Genomic DNA, 19,279 nt, shown 5'->3' on the forward strand with positions numbered 1-19,279 from the left:
GCTGGTTGCAGTGAGAATGCAGAGCAACTGAAGGAGGGAGGCTAATTAACACAGATGAGCAGGGACATGGAGAAGTCCAGGGAAGCAACATAAATAACTAAAAACAAGAATTAAGCATAAACCTTAAATAATAAGAACAACAGCAACTAAAGAACATGAACAACTGGAAGGAAATCTAACAAAATATCAATGTACATAATTACAAGAGATAACATCAAAAAGAGAACATTAACAGGAGTATAATTAAACTAAATGATTTAGATCAAGATTTGTACAACTTAGAGGTTCTCCAAAAAAGCTAACACCACAGTTCTGTTCTGAAACCTGATTCTCAGGCTTTCAAAGTGCATTTGCCAGACTTCATAAGAAAGGTAGTCATTACAGAAGTAAATTAATTTTTCACAAATTGTTTCTTTAAAATGAACAAGAAACTATTTTGATAATGAACTCATTAAAATGCCATCTATAATGCATGCATGGGACAATGTTTTTGAAGAAAATTAGAGCCTTTCAGGTGTCATTTTTTATTTCAAAATCAAGTACTTAGAGGTCAAACATACAGAACTATACTTAGCAAAGCTTGGGTTGAGCAAAACCTAAATGTGACTGCCTTTCTCTTTTTCAGGGAAAATGGTTAAAATTTTCTCATATGTTGCTGGGAACACCTTAGATTCTCATGAAGAAATACTAAAAAAACTCAAGAAAAGAGGTGCAACAATAGAACCTAACCGGGAGAACTGTGATTACACCATTATCTTCTGTCCCATCGTTAGTCGTTTTGAGACGGACATTCAGTCAGCGTTATCCACCATGCCAGGTAAATATGCATCAGTATTATCACATGTCTTTTTGCTGCATGACTCATGCTTTGTCTTTATGTCGAAGGAAGCAGCAGTGTGATTCTGGTGGCGATGCATCACACTTACGACCCAAACTACACTTTACCAGGCAAGAGGAACTTGGACAACACAGCCGTTAGGGGTCTGCTAGAGTTTCTGTTTTTTGAGAAGATAGGACTTTTAAAATGTCCCTGCAATTCAAAGGCAAAGAAGGTTCTTTACAAAAAGGTAATCTCATGGATTAACTTCTCTTTTAAAATATTGTGCTACCATTGTTATTATAATGATCATAATCACAATAATAATATTATTAATAATAATAATTATTATTATTATTTGTAGTAGTAGTAGTATAGCACTTCTTTCAAGTTTGCCTAGATCAGTAATTCTTCCTTTTCAACCAGTCCTCTGGTCTATACTTTTCAATAGATCTGTCCAGTAGTCGTCTGTTAAAGTAGCGCCCCTGCAGGCAGAAAATGTATTGCTAATTTCTCACGTAAATGACCATATGGGTTTACACATTAATCAATGACAGTTTCAGATTCTGATGCTTCAAAAGTTGTGATGTAATATAAATGTTACAGTGGTACATGTTACATTTTTATAATACTTTTTTTAAAATATTGTGTTTCTATTTTGTTTTTTTTACAGCTGGGGCTTCCAAGGCGGCCATATCCGCTGAAGAAGTAGCGTTCTTAAAGTACCTGCAGGATGAAATTGAAATAGGGCTTCCAAATTGCTTGATAAATAAAATTTGTCAATGCAAGACATGTTGTTGATTGTATAAAAATAATTTGAATATCTAAATCTACTAGTGGAATTAACAGTTTTTGCTCTTTCTGTAATAAACAAACATGTTTGCTATATTCCATGAGCCTGGATCCATGTGGATTGGTTAGATGAGACAAAATGTTTGCTTTTTGGTCAAGAAAAAAATTGAATTTTCAAAAAACAATGTGTTTGAGGACCCAAACACAGAGATGAGGACTGGAGGTGCATGATGAGGGCTGATTTTAATTGTAACTCAACTCAGGGAAACAACAAAACAGGCTGGAGGCAACAACAGGATCTGACACTGCCTGAGGAAACCAAGCACTATTTATTCTGGGGAGCATGATCACTGGAATCCAGACGGGTTTGGTGCAAAACAATAATGTGTGACCCAGCAGCTCATATCCACTGTTAAGGTACGTTGTAGGATCTGTGGTGCTGTGGGCCTTTTTCTGCTCCAAAGGTTCTTTTTAAAGAACATGCCATCATGAGGTCAATCAAATACCAGGACATTTGAAACTGAAATCTGATCACATCTGCCAGAAAACTGAAAATGGGTTGTCGATCGGCCTTTAAGGAGGGTAATGATCCTAAACAAATATTGTAATAAATTGTAATTAGCTACCTACCACAAACAGCAAACCAGCTGATGAGAAAGGTAAGAAATATCCAAATCTCTCTGTCAGAAAACTGCAGCAGTTTTTTGTTGTGTGTGATTCTGCTGTAGCAATAAAAGTAAATTTTCCTTTTCAATGTTACTTTTTTTTCCAGATTTTTACCAGGGCTGACAAAAGGTGAAATTTTTGAATTTATTTACATTTGTTGCATGCAGTGCAATACCAGTTTGGCCTGTTTGAAAATAAACAAGGGAGCCTGCAGTTCACAATGTTGCACACAAGATGGCAGCCGAGGCTTTGTTTATGTTAGCAGCAGCAGCTGTAGGGCACAAACATGAACGTCAAAGAAATCACCAAGGAATGGATAAACTCTGTAGAATATTTACTATGAATGCAAAATACAAAATAATACTGTAATAAATCTTTAAAAAGTGACTCAAAACAGCATTACACATAAAATAAATCACACATACAATGTTAAATCGCGATTCATGCAAAAGATTTTACACAGCAAACACTTTAGATGTGTGTCAGAAAACTAACACAGCAAATCACTTGATGGTGGTGGCAGTGTCATGCTGTGGGGAGGCTTTTTTCAGGTGGGACAGGGAATGTCACACTAATATGTAGTTTTTGCATTCATGCAAATACAGTATGTAGCTTTTTTGTGCAAACTTATGTGGAAGCGTAAAGCTCTGTTTAACTAGATCAAAAAAGTGTTATTATTGTCTTTACCATAATAAAATGAACTCTGTGATAAATTCACTCTGAGTGGAGACATGTTTGGAAAACAGATTACATTAGAGGAAAGTTCTTGGCGAGAGGGAAGACAAATGAGCTTGTTTTTGCAGGCAGTCCAGTTGACCACAGGAATAAGGAATGATAAGAGCTTTCACCTGGGAAAGTTTTGATAATCCCAAAAAGTCCTGCGAGTTTGCATCCTGATAAAGTCATGAGAGTGTTATTATAAAATGTCACGTAGCCCAATCTGAAGTTTTCCAGATGTTGGCTGAATGTGTATTCTCGGATAAATAGAGAAAGCAATGTTGTGGATGCCAGATGTATTACGTAAATGAATATGATGTATTTCAATTGGTCAAGAGAATCCAAATACACACCAATGCTTTGTATCTGTATAAAAACCGCCCCGTAAAGACTGAACGGGAAGGAAACTTCTGGAATTTTTGATGAAGATGATTCTGTGCGCTTTTTGATGAATAAAGTTCCCCCTCTCGTGAGGGCTGTGTGTTGAGAGATATTCCTGAGTACTGTTTTAATTATTTAGCCCAGTGATTAGACCGCTCGCTCCCAAATATTGGTGGCCCGTATGGGGAACTCAAGTCTACAGGGAGAGGTTTGCGGTCACTCCTCCGGAGAGGGGCCTTGGTGGCTGTGGTTCGGGGCCCACAACAGGAGAAGGTGAATTCTTGTCTCTTTTCTTGTTGAAAGAATCTCAGCACACCCCGGTTCCCCTTTTACTGAGGGGGTGTAGATAGAAACTTTGGTCTCTCTCTCTTTTTCTCTCTTCTCACAGCTTTCACGAATTCCCGCATGCGGGAGGACTGTCAAAAAACATAAAGTTGGAATTGGCTAAGGCAGTCTTAAAAAGAGTAGTGCGCACCCCCGGCTGGGTCGTGGTGCCAAGGCAGGCATAAGTCTTTTTTCATATAGTACTTGGTGTTAATACGGATTCTCTCCAAGAATTAATCCTTCTTGTTTAAGAGACAGATATTTTATATATATATAAAAACTTGTTGGAAAAGGTACGTAGGAGACCTTGAGGAAAATTAGCCGGCGGATTTAAGTTGAAGTAAGAGAATTGTGCCTCTGTGTGATGTCCGGGGGGCAAAAAGCGCTGGGAAAGGCCACAGCTGTTGAAATTTTACATGTACATGATTTAGAGGTTGCAATGTTGATTGCAGTGTTTTCTTTTTTTTAGGTTGAGATCTCTATGGTGAACAGTGGTGATCTGTGTTCTGCAGAAGTAGTAATGTGATTTTGTTAAAAAGACCAAAGTGAGTTAAGCAAATAATTAACTTGTGAGCTTACATAAAGTAAGAGAATTGATCAATTGGGACATCAATAATACTATAAATCAGGTTCAAACTCCCCGGGGAAGAACATCAGGTGTGAATATGGGAGTGTGAAGAACGTATGAAGTTGGTGTGGTTTATGAATGGCTTGATCAGCGCTGATTGAGTTAAAGGCAGTGTGTCGATTGGTATTTTGTGTGTGATGCATGTAAAGCGTATGAAAATGTGCATGTGTTGGCCATACTGAATGTGCATTGCTTTCGGGGTTCCATTGTTCTGTTCAGAATGATAACTGTGAGTGTCTAAATTAAGTGTGTCTTCCTCTTCTGAGCCTGGAAAACACACACACACACACACACGCACACACACACACACACACACACACACACACACACACACACACACAGTCCCAATTCCACACTTACAATGCTACAGACATAGCTGCAGTTACCCTTGTTGCTCACACGATGGCAGTCAGAGCTTTTCCTGTGTTAAAACATAGCAACTGCTGTCTTGACTGACCTGCGCATAAACAAGAAATTCTTAGAAATTGACAAACTTTGCGGAATTGTTGTTATGAAAGTCCAAATGCAGAAAGGATCCCTCCAATGCATTACCTTTGATTTCATGTGAGTCAAAACAGCATAAAAGAGAGACTAAGCCCTAAGTTCTTGGAAACACATTACAGGGTTAACAATTAAGCAAAACAATTTTTGACTTTTCTGTACATGAAACAGAGCAGCTTTAGTGTACTTTATTTTAAACTCCAGGAAGCTTGGTTTCTCCATCTCTGCACATATAAGGCCACACTTCTGCATATTTACTTGGAAACCAAGGCACACATACAAACACCCACACATCCAAGCATATACAACCATGTGCAGAACCACACCGTGTATAAACTAAAAGAGAGTTCTCGCAGACAGGAAATGATGTCAGTTCTTGTCTCCAAGGAGATGGAGGCAGTTGCTAAGATACTGTGACACTCGGATTCTTCACTCTATTTTCTCTCCTCTCCTCTCTCTCTGTCACACACACATACACACACTAACGGATGTCACCATGAATAAGTTCAAGCTCTCTCTTGTATCTCTTTTATTCTCTTGGACATAAGTCAACCTAATGTTTTTGACTGAAACTCTAAAAATAGCCACCAAAAAAATTCACTTAGTTAAGAATCCCAATTAGAGGGTTAGGGCCATTAAATAGAGCTTAAACCTCTTCCCCCAAAGAGCATCTCCTTCAAGAATTAGCCACAGAGGTAGTCTTTGAAGTGGGTGCAATCATTCGGTCGCCCAGTTTTGGATTGGGGGTGTAGCTAACAAACTGATTGATGGATGGGTACCAGCTCCTTTCCAAAGCTTCTCCTCAGTGTGAGCTGCTCCTCTCTGGTGGTATCAGCATGCCACATATGTCTTGTTGCTAGTATGTTGCTGCCAATTCCACATCACCCTCCTCTTCTCCTTCCCTGTGGCGTCCTAATACAGCATTAGGAGTTTATAGGGTTTGAGTTGGTATTGGAAATGAAATGCACTCATCCTCTGGATTGTGGGATTTGCTGTCTTTCCTGTATTTTCTACTCCAAGACCCTTGCTGTACTGATGACACAAGCAATACAGCAATGAGTGTTTGTTCATTTACTGTGCACAAATGCATGCCCTTCTCCCTTGCTCCTATCCACTGATCCCACACACACACACCACACACACACACACACACCACACACACACACACACACACCACAACACACACACACAAGCATGCCATACATCCATAAGAGGGATATCAGATTCAATGTGCAATGACACAGAGAGGACACAGAGTGGAAAGAGGGGAAGGAAGGGGAGAAGAGGCGCAGGGTGGATTTGGCATGGAATCATTTTAAATGGTGTGGAAGGCAAAAAGATGTACAGACAGAGGATGAGTGACAGAAAAAGCGCTGAAAGGCAGTTTGGACCAGAGGACTGGATATAGGTGAAGATTTTTAGCATGACTGAGAGAGAACGAAGAAAGAGGAGGGGGAGTGGGAGAAGAGAAAAAGGAGGAATATCCTCTGCACCACTGTGTGACTGGAAATTTAATAGAGGGGGAGAGATAGAGGGAGAAAGAGAGAGGAAAGGAGTGAGAAGTAGAAGGGAGAGAGAAAAAGGGAGCCAGTCGAGGGGGGAGGGGAGAGGAAGAGAGAGGCAAAAAGGCACAGAGACCTCATTGCTGTGCAGCTTTCAGCAAAAGCTAGTGGATGGAGGACAATGGTCGCTACGGCATTCACAGAGAGGGAGCGGGGCATATGAAGGAGGGAGAAATGGAGAGGAGAGAGAGTACATATCTTGGGGGTCTTTCTGAAGCATCACTGGCCTTTTCGGTGCTTTGACCTTTAGTGTGTGCTGAGACAGAGCAAAGATGTGCACAGATTTATTTTTACCCACAAACTGTTATGAAAAGCTAGAAAAAGAAGCTTCTCTTTCTTTGAACTAAGACCTGAAGCAAAGGCTCTCCACACATGTAGATGCAAACATGACAAAGATCAATAGAGGGAGGCCACTTACTGACGCAGGAGTGGCATCTCTTCACGGACTCAAGTTTTCTCCATTGGCTGGTAGTCCTTTCACTAATTAAAGCCTGCAGCAGTCCGCTGGTTGTATCAGAGATATACTAACGAAATACTTCCTATATGCAGTTTTGCAACGCCTAAAAGTATTGGGTTTTTATAGGCAAATCTCACTGGGGCAACCAACATTTTACTTTTCGAGTCTGGATGCTGACAACAAGTAAATGCATAGGCAGCTTTGTTTATATACAGCATTATATGTAGTGTAGAAGCTTTCGGGGCAAAAGGAGACATATGCAAAGTCTGCAGAAAACAGACATCATTAGTTTGCAAGATTCAATCTTAGCTGGCCGTTACCAAAGTGCATGTCTTAGCACTGGGCATTCATTATGAATGTAAGTATTACATACAACACAAACTTAAATGTATTTTATTGGGATTATATGACAGACCAACAAAAAGTACTGCATGATGGTGAAGTGGAAAAAAAGATGATAGATGATTTTTAAAGTATTCAGCTCCCTTGAGTCAATACTTTGTAGAACTACCTTGTGCTTCTACTACAGCTACAAGTCCTCTGTGGTATGTTTCTACCAGGTATGTACATTTAGACACTGAAATTTTTAACTATTCTTTGTTGCAAAACAGTTCAAGTTGAGTCAGATTGTATGGAACGTATCTTTGAACACTAATTATCAAGTCTTGCCACAGATTCTCGATTGGATTTAGGTCTTTCAGTGTTCCACTGTAGATGTGGCTGCATTTTTAAAGTTGTTGTCCCGCTGGAGGGTAAACCTGCTGGAAGGAAGAACCTGTACTCTAACAAGTCTTTGACAGGATTTTCCAATATCCGTACTATGACCAGCTTCCCTCTCCCTGCTGAAAAAGCATCCTCACAGCATGATGCTCCCACCACTATGTTTCACAACACAAACATATTTTGCACTATAGGCCGTCACAGAACAGCTGCATTTATACTGAAATGAAATGAGATACCAGTAAGCTCTTGATTTTTATTAGGCAAAACATTGTATCTTTTTGAACTTCTAAAATATTTGCTTCCAGGACTGCCCTGTCAATCGAGCTCTATCCATCTTCTTATCAACTCTGAACAGCTTATCTGAAGAAAAGGATTCCGACTGCATAATGCTGCCGCTGCCATGTTGCACCATGGGGATGGTATGTTAAGGGTGAAGTTACTTTTTCCACCACACATACATTTTGCATTATAGGCCTTCACAGAACAGATGTATTTATACTGAAATAACATACAGCCAAACTTTACAAAGCAACTGTTTTAAGCCATTTGCACTGGATTTTATTTAGGGGTTTCAGAGTAAAAGGGGTAAATACAAATTCATGACACACTTTTCTGATTTGTATTTGTAAAAAAATATGAAAACCGTGTGTTGTTTTTTCCTTCCATCCCACAATGCACAACGCTATCTTTGTTGGTCATAAACAACATTCAGTTTGTGGTTGTAACATGGAAAAATGTGAAAAAGAAACAAGCATGCAAAACTCGAACCAGAACCAAATAACATTGTTTACTGAAGACGTCAGAGAATAAACACTGAAAACTGGCCGAAACTAAAATCTAAAATCTCATCTTATCTGCAGAAAACACACTGACTCACACTGTCCCACTAATATTTCAGTGCTGCTGAGTCATGTTAATAAATATGTGACCATACAGCTGCTCATTACATGCAGAGAGCTTATGTTTCAGCAGGGATGCGAGACACAACCTGCACAGTTAAATAAAAATCTCATCATCGAACTGTATTACACATTGGTTATTGCTCAAAGCATCAGACGAACGCAGCTACATATCCTCACTCCTATTATGCCTAGTGGGTTTCAGTCGGAAACATACGGAATGTGCGTAAAGAGCCGGTTATGCCGGACGCAAACCCCACTGCCCAGCGGGCAACGTCGTGTTCGCTGCGCTCCTCTCCAAGGATAAGACGCATCGATGCGCTCGTCCCCGACCTCGTTCCCTAAATGTGACAATTATAACATCATTTTCTCCATCGGCCCGTAATCTGATCTCTTCTTTCTTTCTCTCTCTCTATTTTTTTTCCTCGCTCCCTCCCCGCCTGTTTGCCTCTTTGCGTGTGTGTGTGGATTGTGTTCATCTTTAACCTGCCAGCACTGTAGCCCCCCTGCGTTGCGTTGGCGCTGCGGATCTAGCTTACAAGAACAAGAGCCAGCTCACAGCCGTGGAAACAAGCGAATCAATTTAGGGGAGAGACAAGGAGAGACAGATAGCGAGGTTGTGGAGGGGGGAGAAAAGGCACGATCGCAAAGGGGGCACGAAAGGGAGAGAGGAAACGCAGACATTACGCCGCATGCAGACGCCGAATATTAAAGGTATGTACTGTTTTAAGCTTTTATTGGACGTACAGGTAGAAAAGGGGCAAAAATGGACAGCGGAATTGTGCAAACTTGTTGTTTATCTGTGGGGACGCTGAAATCAGTCATCAGATGGGTAAAAATATCCGAAAGGTTAAAGATGCATAACATTTTTGGTAAATAATTAATGTGATTTGATCATCTAATGTACTCAAATGATAAACTCTCTTATGTAAGCCTACACACACTGGGCCTGTTTTTCTTTTTTTTTTTTTTAAAGCAAGGAAAATGTATATAGTGGGTGCAGTCGTGTTGTCATTACCCCGAAGAGAGAATGGATGCAAGCCATTTTGTAATGCAGCATGTGCAGAATTAGGCCTATTCAGAATTTCAATTGCGTTCCCGAGAAGGTGCGCCGTGTAGTGAGCGCAGCTGCATAGATGAATAAGGCCATTCTGTTCTATTGTAAGGAGATATCAAGCTGGCGGATATATGATGAGGTGAGATTGCAGATTAGGATAGGGACTGCAGGAGAAAACGGTCAAGTTTTTATTATTTTGGGTGATTATCTTTCATATCTCACATGTAAGGAGAAAAAATCTTATCAAAAGACGAGGTACATGTTGTTTTTTCTCCTTTTACAAGATGCTGGTGGAAATGCATCCTTTCCTACCTCGATTCCCACGTCCTGAATCAATCTAGCGTTGTCATAGTTACAGTAGATGATGTTGGCCCTGCTGCACCTGTGCAGCTTTGTGCTCTTCTCCATCATTTGTAAATACATGATGTGGGATTGGTACAAGTCTCAACCTTTGCGTTTTGTTCTTTTTATGACAAACAGAACATTTGTCTCTTTGCAGACCTGAAGGAGATCTTATGTGAGTGCAACCAGATGCTTATGATTATGTGATTGGTTTTGTAGTAGTTGGTCAGCAGCTTGCAGCTAATTTGTCTTTTCACGACCCAGCGCTTGCTCTTGAATCAGATCGAAGAATCAATATCTACATGGTTGCAATCTGCTCTTGACATGTTAAAAAACAGTTAAGTCCAAGGAGGGGAATGCATCTGAGTGAAAATAGGGAGAAAATCGCTATATGTAACATGGGGGGGGGGGATTTGAGGATGAAGGCCAGGTTTTAAAGAGAGATTTGGTCCTCAGATGAGTTGAGGAGTGATGTAAATATTAAAGAACATCAACATGTATGCTATTGTTCTCATGTTCTGCTGCAGCGGAAATTTTGAGGATAGGAGGACAAGTCAACAGGTGTCCATATCGAGAGACTGCAGAACAGAAAGATAACCCAATTAAATGACCTTCTATGAAGAAAAAGATTGATGTTTATTATTACTTTTTATTCTTAATTTTATTTTATAACTAAAACTGGTCCAAACTGATCTTGATGGGGGATTTTGGAACAGACATTTCAGCATACAGAGCTGGATTTAGGAGACTATGGGTCCATTGACTAGAGTCAAATTTGGTGCCTCACCAAATTAGTTAGTGCTGTTGCCTTACAACAGGAAAGATCTGGGTTCGAATCCCAGCCTGGCGTCTTTCTGCCTGGAGTTTGAATGTTCTACCTCTGAATGCAAAGGTTCTCTCTGGGTACTCCAGCTTTCTCCCACAGTCCAGAAACATGCATGGTAGGTTAATTGGTCTCTCTAAATTTCCCTTAGGACTGAGTGCACATGTGCAGTTATTAGTCCTTTATGCCTCTGTGATGGACTGCTGACCATCTAGAGTGTACCCCACCTCTGGCCAAATGACCGCTGGAGATAGGCACCCCCAGGACCCTGCATGGATACGTGGGTATAGACAATGAAGAGATGAATATAATTACGCCTAAAAGTTAGGCATGCATCAAAATCCACATGAAAATCAAGCATTTCTTGAATGACCTTTGTATTGACCCACTAAAAAGTTTCTTAGAAACATAGTGTCACTAACAATGCCAGGCCTGTAGGTGGCAATGTAACGCACTCACTGAATTACAGAAAAAGGTAGGCGTGGAGCGTGTGGCCAAAATTTGACGTTAAGCCTGACATGCTCGAAGGGTTCATTAAAAATATATAAATGGTAGGGGCCCAAAACTTCATGGCCTCTGGGATACTGCTCCTGTAAACTCTTTCTAATGTTCGGCCCTGTCACTGTTGGAAAAACTCCTATTTTTTGTCTGAGAGAACTGGTGTTTCTTAACCAGTTGAATATTAATAATGTTGTGATGAGTCAATGTAATGATTCAACCGCCATCTTGGATCTCTTGATGTTAAAGAGATATTGTACCAATTTGCCTTCTTTCAGTAATGTGAACCAAATACATATGCCTGCGAGAGGAGAGTAGGCAGAAAAATATGCAAATAACACCATAATAATAAAACTATTTAATAGAGCTTCATACACCCATATGAATGGGTGTACCTTTCTGTGTGTGTCAAAGAGAGGATGTGGGATGTGCACAGCATCTGAAAAGACCTATTTTTATCCCACTTTTATATATGAGCTTTTATAAAAGTTGCTTTTTCACTTCTGAGAACTATAATTTCAATAATGACTCATCTTGACTTCAACCCCAGACCTCATAGAGATGGCAGATCTGCTTCCTCTGCTCTTATTGAAGGCCAAGGTTCAGACTGATCAGATTTAGAGGCTCTTCTCGTCTGCAGCTTTTAACCAGAAGTCTCATTTTTCTCTCTCCCATGATAACAAATAAGGATTTTGACAGATTTCTGGTGTTTTAGACCAACTAGTTGTTGCTGGTCTCTTCTCATCAAGCTCGGCTGAACACAGTAACGTTGAATAGGGTGACCGGACAGTAAAAACACAAGATGGTGAGTGAGCAGGTTGCCACAGCAACCGTGTTCCTAGGACTGCATGCATTGCTGCTGCACAGGAAAGCAGATGCTGAGAACTGACTATGTATGGATACTGACAACAGAACCCCAGTTTATTCAAGGAATTAGAAGCAACTGCACAAACATGCTTCTTTAAAGCATATTGCTGATGGAAATGAGTGGTTGTTAGGTACAAATATTTTTTTGTTGATTGTTTTTCCACAGACACTGCAGCTGTGTGACAATTAAAGTCACAGTGTCAAGCATGAGGTGTTTGAGTAAACAATGAGCACTTTATCTATCGAATTATTACTGCACAAACAGCCCAGGGATTTCTAAATTTAGAGAGTCTGCTGACTCCTGCATCCATTTCTGTTTGAAAATGTTTTCGTCTCTCTTCTAACCACAGACAGCAATAACGCAATGCTCCTTTGTAAATCCTCCCATTTCAAATATAAAAAAACAACATTTTTAAAAATACTTCTCTAATTTTTCACAACTTGTTATTCTCATGTTTGTTTAACATTAATATCTGAAGACATACAGACATAATGTGACTTTATGTGCTTTCTAGTTTATAATGCAATACTAGGGTCCAATGATTGAGAGTGTGCGGTTGCACCAGCAAGGGAGGATCGGGAGTGGTAATGGCTACCTTATGAATTAACTAACCCTAGACAGTCTTAAATACATACTATTTTTTATGGATGAGGACCACAGAAGGACCATGTTTGATGAGGTGTAACATTTATTTATGTTTAAATATTTTTTTAATAATATGCTTTCTTTTTTTGTCCTGCATGATGCTTCTTTTTGAATGTCTGTTACTCACTAATGACCCCACCCTCAAACAACACAAGGATTACGTGTTTAAGTCACGAAATTAGTTTTAGTTTTGCAGTGGCTTTTAAACTTTTTGTCAGAAGGATGCAATTTCTCAGGCTGTGCACGTCTCTGCTTGATGAATACACCTGGAATCCAGATCAACATTTCATTTTATTTCTGACCAATCAGAAACTATCACCCTGATGTTAGGTTCAACATATGAAGAAAATGGCTACAAACCAGATAAGCATTTAGAGACACTTATATAAAAGACAAAGACAAATCAGCCAAACCTGATGACAAAGTAAATGTATTGATTTAAGCATGGCTTTTCAAATAATTGCATCTGGACTAATGTTAAATCTACTGTTCTGTGCACTTACTTCCTGTTTTTTTGTTCTGTGTTTCTCTTTATTCCCACAGTAAGAAGCAACAACCTCCCCACTGACAGTCATTTCTTGAGGAACTCTACCCCCTATCTTGACAGCTACTTTGGTGAATGTTATGGGAGGAAAAGTACAGGGCTTCTTACAGTGAAATATTAAAAAAACAGGTTTGATTCCATAGAAAATATGAGCAAAGTAAAGTAGAAAGCTTTAATTGCCAGTGGTTAGTGTAGCATCCCATATTTCAAGTTTTTGAAGTGTTTCCTCAACATAGAAAAAACCAGATAAGACCATGAATGTCAAAAGAAGCACTTAACTTACTCTCTCGGAGGTGACTAATCAGTATTTTAGAACTAGGGGTGGGTCATGACTCAGTTGCCATGCGTCTTGTCATGGTGACCAGCCCCTGCACCCCTTTCCCCCTCCTCTGGTTGGTTCAGCTTTTGCTGTGGTTTCACCACCATGGAACCCAGCTGACAGAGGCAGCACCACCATGCCCCAACCCTTGTACCTGCTCCAACCAGGCAAGCCGGGTCATCTGTACAAGGAAGAGTTTGGATCAAATCCCAGACAACATTTCAGAAAACACAAGATACCTCAATCTACAAGAGAACTCAGTTCAGGTAAACATAGTTTGACCTTCAAAAGTATTAGCATAATGCATTCTGATTACAATGATTCTGATGTTGCTACAATATGTCCCTTTTGTCTTCTTTGTTTACACAAGGTGATCAAGTCTGACACATTCAAGCATCTGCGGCATCTTGAAATTCTCCAGCTCTCCAAGAACCACATCAGGCAGATTGAGGTGGGAGCTTTCAATGGACTCCCCAACCTCAACACACTGGAGCTTTTTGACAACCGTCTTACAGTGGTACCAACTCAAGCTTTTGAGTACCTCAGCAAACTAAGAGAACTATGGCTACGAAACAATCCCATTGAGACCCTGCCGGCTTTTGCTTTTAACCGCGTTCCCTCATTAAGACGTCTGGATCTGGGGGAACTCAGGAAGTTGGATTTCATCTCAGAGGCTGCCTTCGAAGGTCTGGTAAATCTCCGCTTTTTAAATCTCGGCATGTGCGGCTTAAAGGACATCCCTAACCTTACCCCACTTGTACGACTTGAGGAGTTGGAGCTATCAGGTAATCAGCTGGGGATTGTCCGTCCTGGATCATTTCAGGGACTGGTGTCACTTCGAAAGCTTTGGCTGATGCACTCCAGAGTATCTGTCATTGAACGTAATGCTTTTGACGACCTCAAGAACTTAGAGGAGCTTAACCTCTCCCACAATTCGCTTCATTCTCTGCCACATGATCTCTTCACCCCTTTGCATCAGTTGGAGAGGGTACACCTCAACCATAACCCTTGGGTTTGCAACTGTGATGTCCTGTGGCTCAGCTGGTGGCTAAAAGAAACGGTTCCCAGCAACACCACATGTTGTGCTCGTTGCCATGCCCCGCCTGGGCTGAAAGGGAAGTACATCGGGGAACTGGACCAAACCCACTTTGTCTGCTATGCTCCAGTGATTGTGGAGCCACCCACTGATCTGAATGTGACTGAAGGCATGGCCGCAGAGCTGAAATGTCGTACCGGAACTTCGATGACCTCTGTGAACTGGTTTACCCCAAACGGCACTCTGATGACACACGGATCATACCGAGTTAGGATTTCAGTGCTTCATGACGGAACACTGAACTTCACAAATGTGACCGTGCAAGACACCGGGCAGTATACCTGCATGGTAACCAACTCTGCTGGAAATACCACTGCAACGGCTGTGCTCAACGTGTCTGCTTCTGACCCTATTAACAGCTACAGTTATTTCACCACTGTCACAGTTGAATCGGTGGAGCCGAGAGAGGAGGAGAACTCAGCAAGACAATATGTGAACGAGACCTTTGTTGGTTCCCCTAAGCCTCCTGGTCAAAGAGGGGTAGATGGTTTATCTGGCATCACTATATCACCATCTCTGTCCACTCTGTCCTCACTGTCACCCAGAGCTACTGAAAATGCAGTGACGGTGTCTCTAATGGATGTAACTAACATTCCAGGCCTGGACGATGTAATGAAAACAACTAAGATTATCATTGGTTGCTTTGTGGCCATTACTTTTATGGCAGCTGTAATGTTGGTGGTCTTCTATAAACTCCGTAAGCAGCACCAGCTACACAAACACCATGGCCCGGCCAGAGCAATTGAGATAGTCAACGTAGAGGATGAAATTGGAGCTGGGGCTGGAAGCGGCATCTCTGGCGGTTCAACAATAAATTCTGGCACATGTGCAGAGGGAACCTTAAGATTACATCATCCGGAAGTAGTCAACCTTCCCAACATTGGTCGCACAGACACCCTCAACCATTATTACAAGACACATCATTTCAACAACAATGTGATGGGTCTCAGTATCAATGAAGGGATGGGACCAGGTGGAATCCTCAGCAGCAAGAACCAGCATGGCCAGGATAACCCTATCTCCTGTACATCAGTCCCAATCTCTACATCAAATTTGCTTTCAACATCAGGCAATGGTATCAACACCAATCCCAGCTCCATGTCACCACCACTGCCGATGTCTCTCCCCATGCCAACTATGGGCTTACACGGATCGATCAAGGGTTTCATGGGTCAAACCCAGAATCCCCAAATGGAGCCACTGCTCTTCAAGGGGAGCTCCAAGGAAAATGTCCAAGAGACCCAGATCTAAAAAACAAAAGCGAGTGAAGAGAGGGAGAGCGGGCAGGACTCAAAGACAGAGAGGGAATTGATGTTGGGTTTTACGTGTGGAATGATAAGACACTAGAGTGCATTGACTTTACACCAGGAGAGAGGATAGACTGACACGGCAATACACAAACACATAGACTTATCCGTGCGGTGTAGTGAGCCAAGGATTACCACAATGGCCCAACTGTTTGTAGAAACGACCATGGCCATGGAGATCAAGGAGTGACCATTGCTACAATGTAAATCTGTGCCAAAGCAAATGTTTTTTGCAGTTTCTACAAGCTGTATTCTCGTAGGAAAAAAAAGAGACAAAGTAGTCTGTCAGAGTAATTCAGTCTCCCAGTTGTTGTTGGCCAGCAGAGATGAAAGATACGCACAGCACTTACCACACTGCAGAATGGAGATGTTGCAGAGTAAAATACAAGAGACATTTTTCTTCCACAAAAAAATATACATGAGACACATTCTCTCAAGTGACTCAACAGACTCCCTCAAGGTGAAAATTATGTAGGCATAATAGATGGACAAAAAGGTACAGTGCAGTACAAACTACTGTGAAAAATCCACAAATAATATAAATATATTTTCATCTAAATATGTATCATTGCAGACTCCAATGCAGACATATTTTGGGATGGATGTATAAGCCGGTATAGTTTGTTTCTTCTTTGTGAATAATCAGGGGCGGTGACAGTTTGAGGTTTGTTCTGTTTAAAATTTGGCTACTTCTCAGAAACATAAGGGCTCAATTGCAACACTCATTGTGAATCTTTCAATTGGCTTTTGTGACCATTTAGGTTGTAGAATGGCAAACGCAGATCTCTGTTTGACAAACTTTCATCTGTTGTTTCAGTAATAATAATCATTACGAACTTTTTGTGTTTTGAGAGTGTATTATGTATTTTGTAAAAGCCAGCTACATGGTATTTGAACTGATAAATTCTGATACATACATGCCAGCGTCATGATGGTAAAAATGCTGTTTCACCAATATGATAAATTAATCCAATGCAAAGGCCTTTATGGATAAAAATAAAGTATCGACATTGTGTTTTTTGAATCTGATCAGTAGCCGGATAATTGCTTTTAGGCTGGAATTTGATACGACCTCTGTTGTCATGCGGCAAAAATACTGCTATGATAATGATCTTCAGCAGCATTTAAGGATTAAGCATCCATATTAGGATGATTGGAGTGAGTAAAAAATGTACAGTATATTAATAAATAATGTCTGGTTGTATGACAATTGTAAGATCCACATTTTTACAGTGTAACTTTCATATGTTAAATGCCATTTACGCTTCTCGCGTTTCAACTATGTATTACTTTATTTTTGTTAGTTTGATATAATGTGTACAGTTGTCCAGCCATGTGTCATTACGTGTGAAATAAATCAATCATATACTGGGTTGTGGCGGGTCAATATGGCAACCACACGAGTAAGAAGTGAGACATTATGCAGTCCCTCCAGTGCTAAACCTGGATTGAATGTATGGTTTTGTGGTTTAGCCATTAGTCACCCTGGTAATGATAGGGGCCATCTGTTTTGTAACGCTGTTCAGACAAGCTTTTAGTCACTCTTCCATACATGGGTCACAGACACTACTGATTCTGGAAAATAAATGTTTTAATGAAGGTGGTTTAGTCTGAAATTAGTCAGCTTGCTTCTCCCATGATGATTTTTTTCAGATTGCTGTTCTGATGATTATGAATGGAAGCAAGATTGAAGAAAAAATTTGTATTAATAAAATATGTACTTACATTTTTAAACAGGAACTAAATGTTTGTTGCAATTGAGCTCAAATTGAACTCATGACCATTCAATCCAGAGCTCCGTCAATAATTCTGTGGCTTTTTTTGCACCCCTTCCTCCGATTTAGTGTTTTTAGCTAACAATGTCATTTCAGAAGCATAAGATTACAGTTTTTATGTTATCTGGAAAAGAAACTGTACTAACTGTTACAGGAAACAAAAGGTCATAGTAAGTATGATTATGATGACGATGCTAAAATGGGACATTTGTATGTCTGATATAAGTGATGGGTTTCCTGCCACAAAGGTTTTGAATGGAACATCTTCAATGCCAGTGTACTCTTTGCTCTAAAATATCTTTAAAAAAATCTGTGAATTCCCATGTGCTTCTGTGAAATAACTAATTGCTTATGTTAGATTTTGACATTTTTGGCCTTTACTTGTGGATATACAGGTGCAGAAAATCAGAATATCGACAAAAATGCAATTTTTTTCAGATGGCCAGTTCAAAAATCAAAATTCATATGTAGGCTACTTACACACAGAGCAAAATATTTCAATGTATTTCGGTTACTCTTTTGGCTGAGAGCTAATGAAAACCCAAAATATAGCTTTTCAGAAAATGTGAATATTACATAATACCAACAACAAAAAGGGATTTTATTACACAAATGTTATGCTGTGACCATGTTGTGGCCTACAGAACCATAGGGAAGACTGCTGATTGTTGTCCAGCAGACTGTCACTCTACACAAGGAAGGTAGGCACAAAAGCTCAGTGCTAATGAACACGGCTGTTCACGCAGCATTGTATCCAAGCATTTTAATGGAAAGTTGAGTGGAAGGAAGAAGAGGAGAAGGAAATGGATGTTCAAACAACAGCTGAATTTTTGGTTTTCATTAGCTGGAAGCCATAATTCTGAAGAGTAACAGAGCTAAATACTTGAAATATATTACACTGACTGTAATGATTCCATATAAACCCTGAGTTTCATTTTGGAATGAATTAATTGAAATAAATGAACTCTTTAATGATATTCTAATTTACGCATATGCACCTGTAATTGTGTGTTCATACTAACAGATCTGGTTAGTGGGGTTTAAGTGTTGACCTAAAGAGACATGAATAGAATATAAATGACAGCTAAAGACTCAACATATGGCCAGTCCGTTGATGTGCTAAATTTCGAGATTCTGGTGTCTGATTTTAGAGAGCGTACCAGAAGCCTTGTTGTCTGTTTCGTTTCTAAGGGAAATTTCTGTGGGACAACTAACCTGAATATATTTCCGATACAGGTATTAATATTATGGTGACAACCTGTTGTGTTGTATCATGGAGATTTATCCATATTCTTGATGTTACAGAGAAGGAGAGAATTTAAGCAATGTTAACAAACATTTGACCACTTTTGATTAAGAAGCTTGACTTTAATCTAAATATGTACAGACAAGGGCATATTATTTTGGTTCTCCTGGTAATGATGTCCAAAAGTGCCTAAATAAATCCTTAGTGCAGTAACAATGCCACACTGAAAAATTTAGAAAAATACAGCTTTTATTCAGTGGGAAAAACTCAAATGTTCTTCAAATAATCAACG

The 19,279-nt window shown here is 40.1% G+C and overlaps 1 protein-coding gene across 1 annotated transcript; it reads left to right on the forward strand.

Annotated features, from left to right (window-relative positions):
* Positions 1 to 8,433: 8,433 nt before the first annotated feature.
* lrrc4bb (leucine rich repeat containing 4Bb) lies at positions 8,434 to 18,062 on the forward strand. The gene is made up of 3 exons (XM_047377613.1): positions 8,434 to 9,181; positions 13,244 to 13,829; positions 13,934 to 18,062. Exons 2-3 carry the CDS (start codon positions 13,587 to 13,589, stop codon positions 15,908 to 15,910), a joined length of 2,220 nt encoding a protein of 739 aa, XP_047233569.1. The 5' UTR covers positions 8,434 to 9,181; positions 13,244 to 13,586; the 3' UTR covers positions 15,911 to 18,062.
* The last annotated feature ends 1,217 nt before the right edge of the window (positions 18,063 to 19,279 follow it).

The sequence above is a fragment of the Girardinichthys multiradiatus genome, chromosome 10 (assembly GCF_021462225.1).
Source record: "Girardinichthys multiradiatus isolate DD_20200921_A chromosome 10, DD_fGirMul_XY1, whole genome shotgun sequence".
Lineage (NCBI taxonomy): Eukaryota > Metazoa > Chordata > Actinopteri > Cyprinodontiformes > Goodeidae > Girardinichthys > Girardinichthys multiradiatus.

What these genes read in the sequence shown, in the direction of transcription:
- lrrc4bb (XM_047377613.1), top strand. Translation starts at nt 13,587, where the DNA reads ATGCGTCTTGTCATGGTGACCAGCCCCTGCACCCCTTTCCCCCTCCTC. An exon ending in TACAAGAGAACTCAGTTCAG is followed by an intron (nt 13,830 to 13,933) that starts GTAAACATAGTT and finishes TGTTTACACAAG; the next exon opens with GTGATCAAGTCTGACACATT.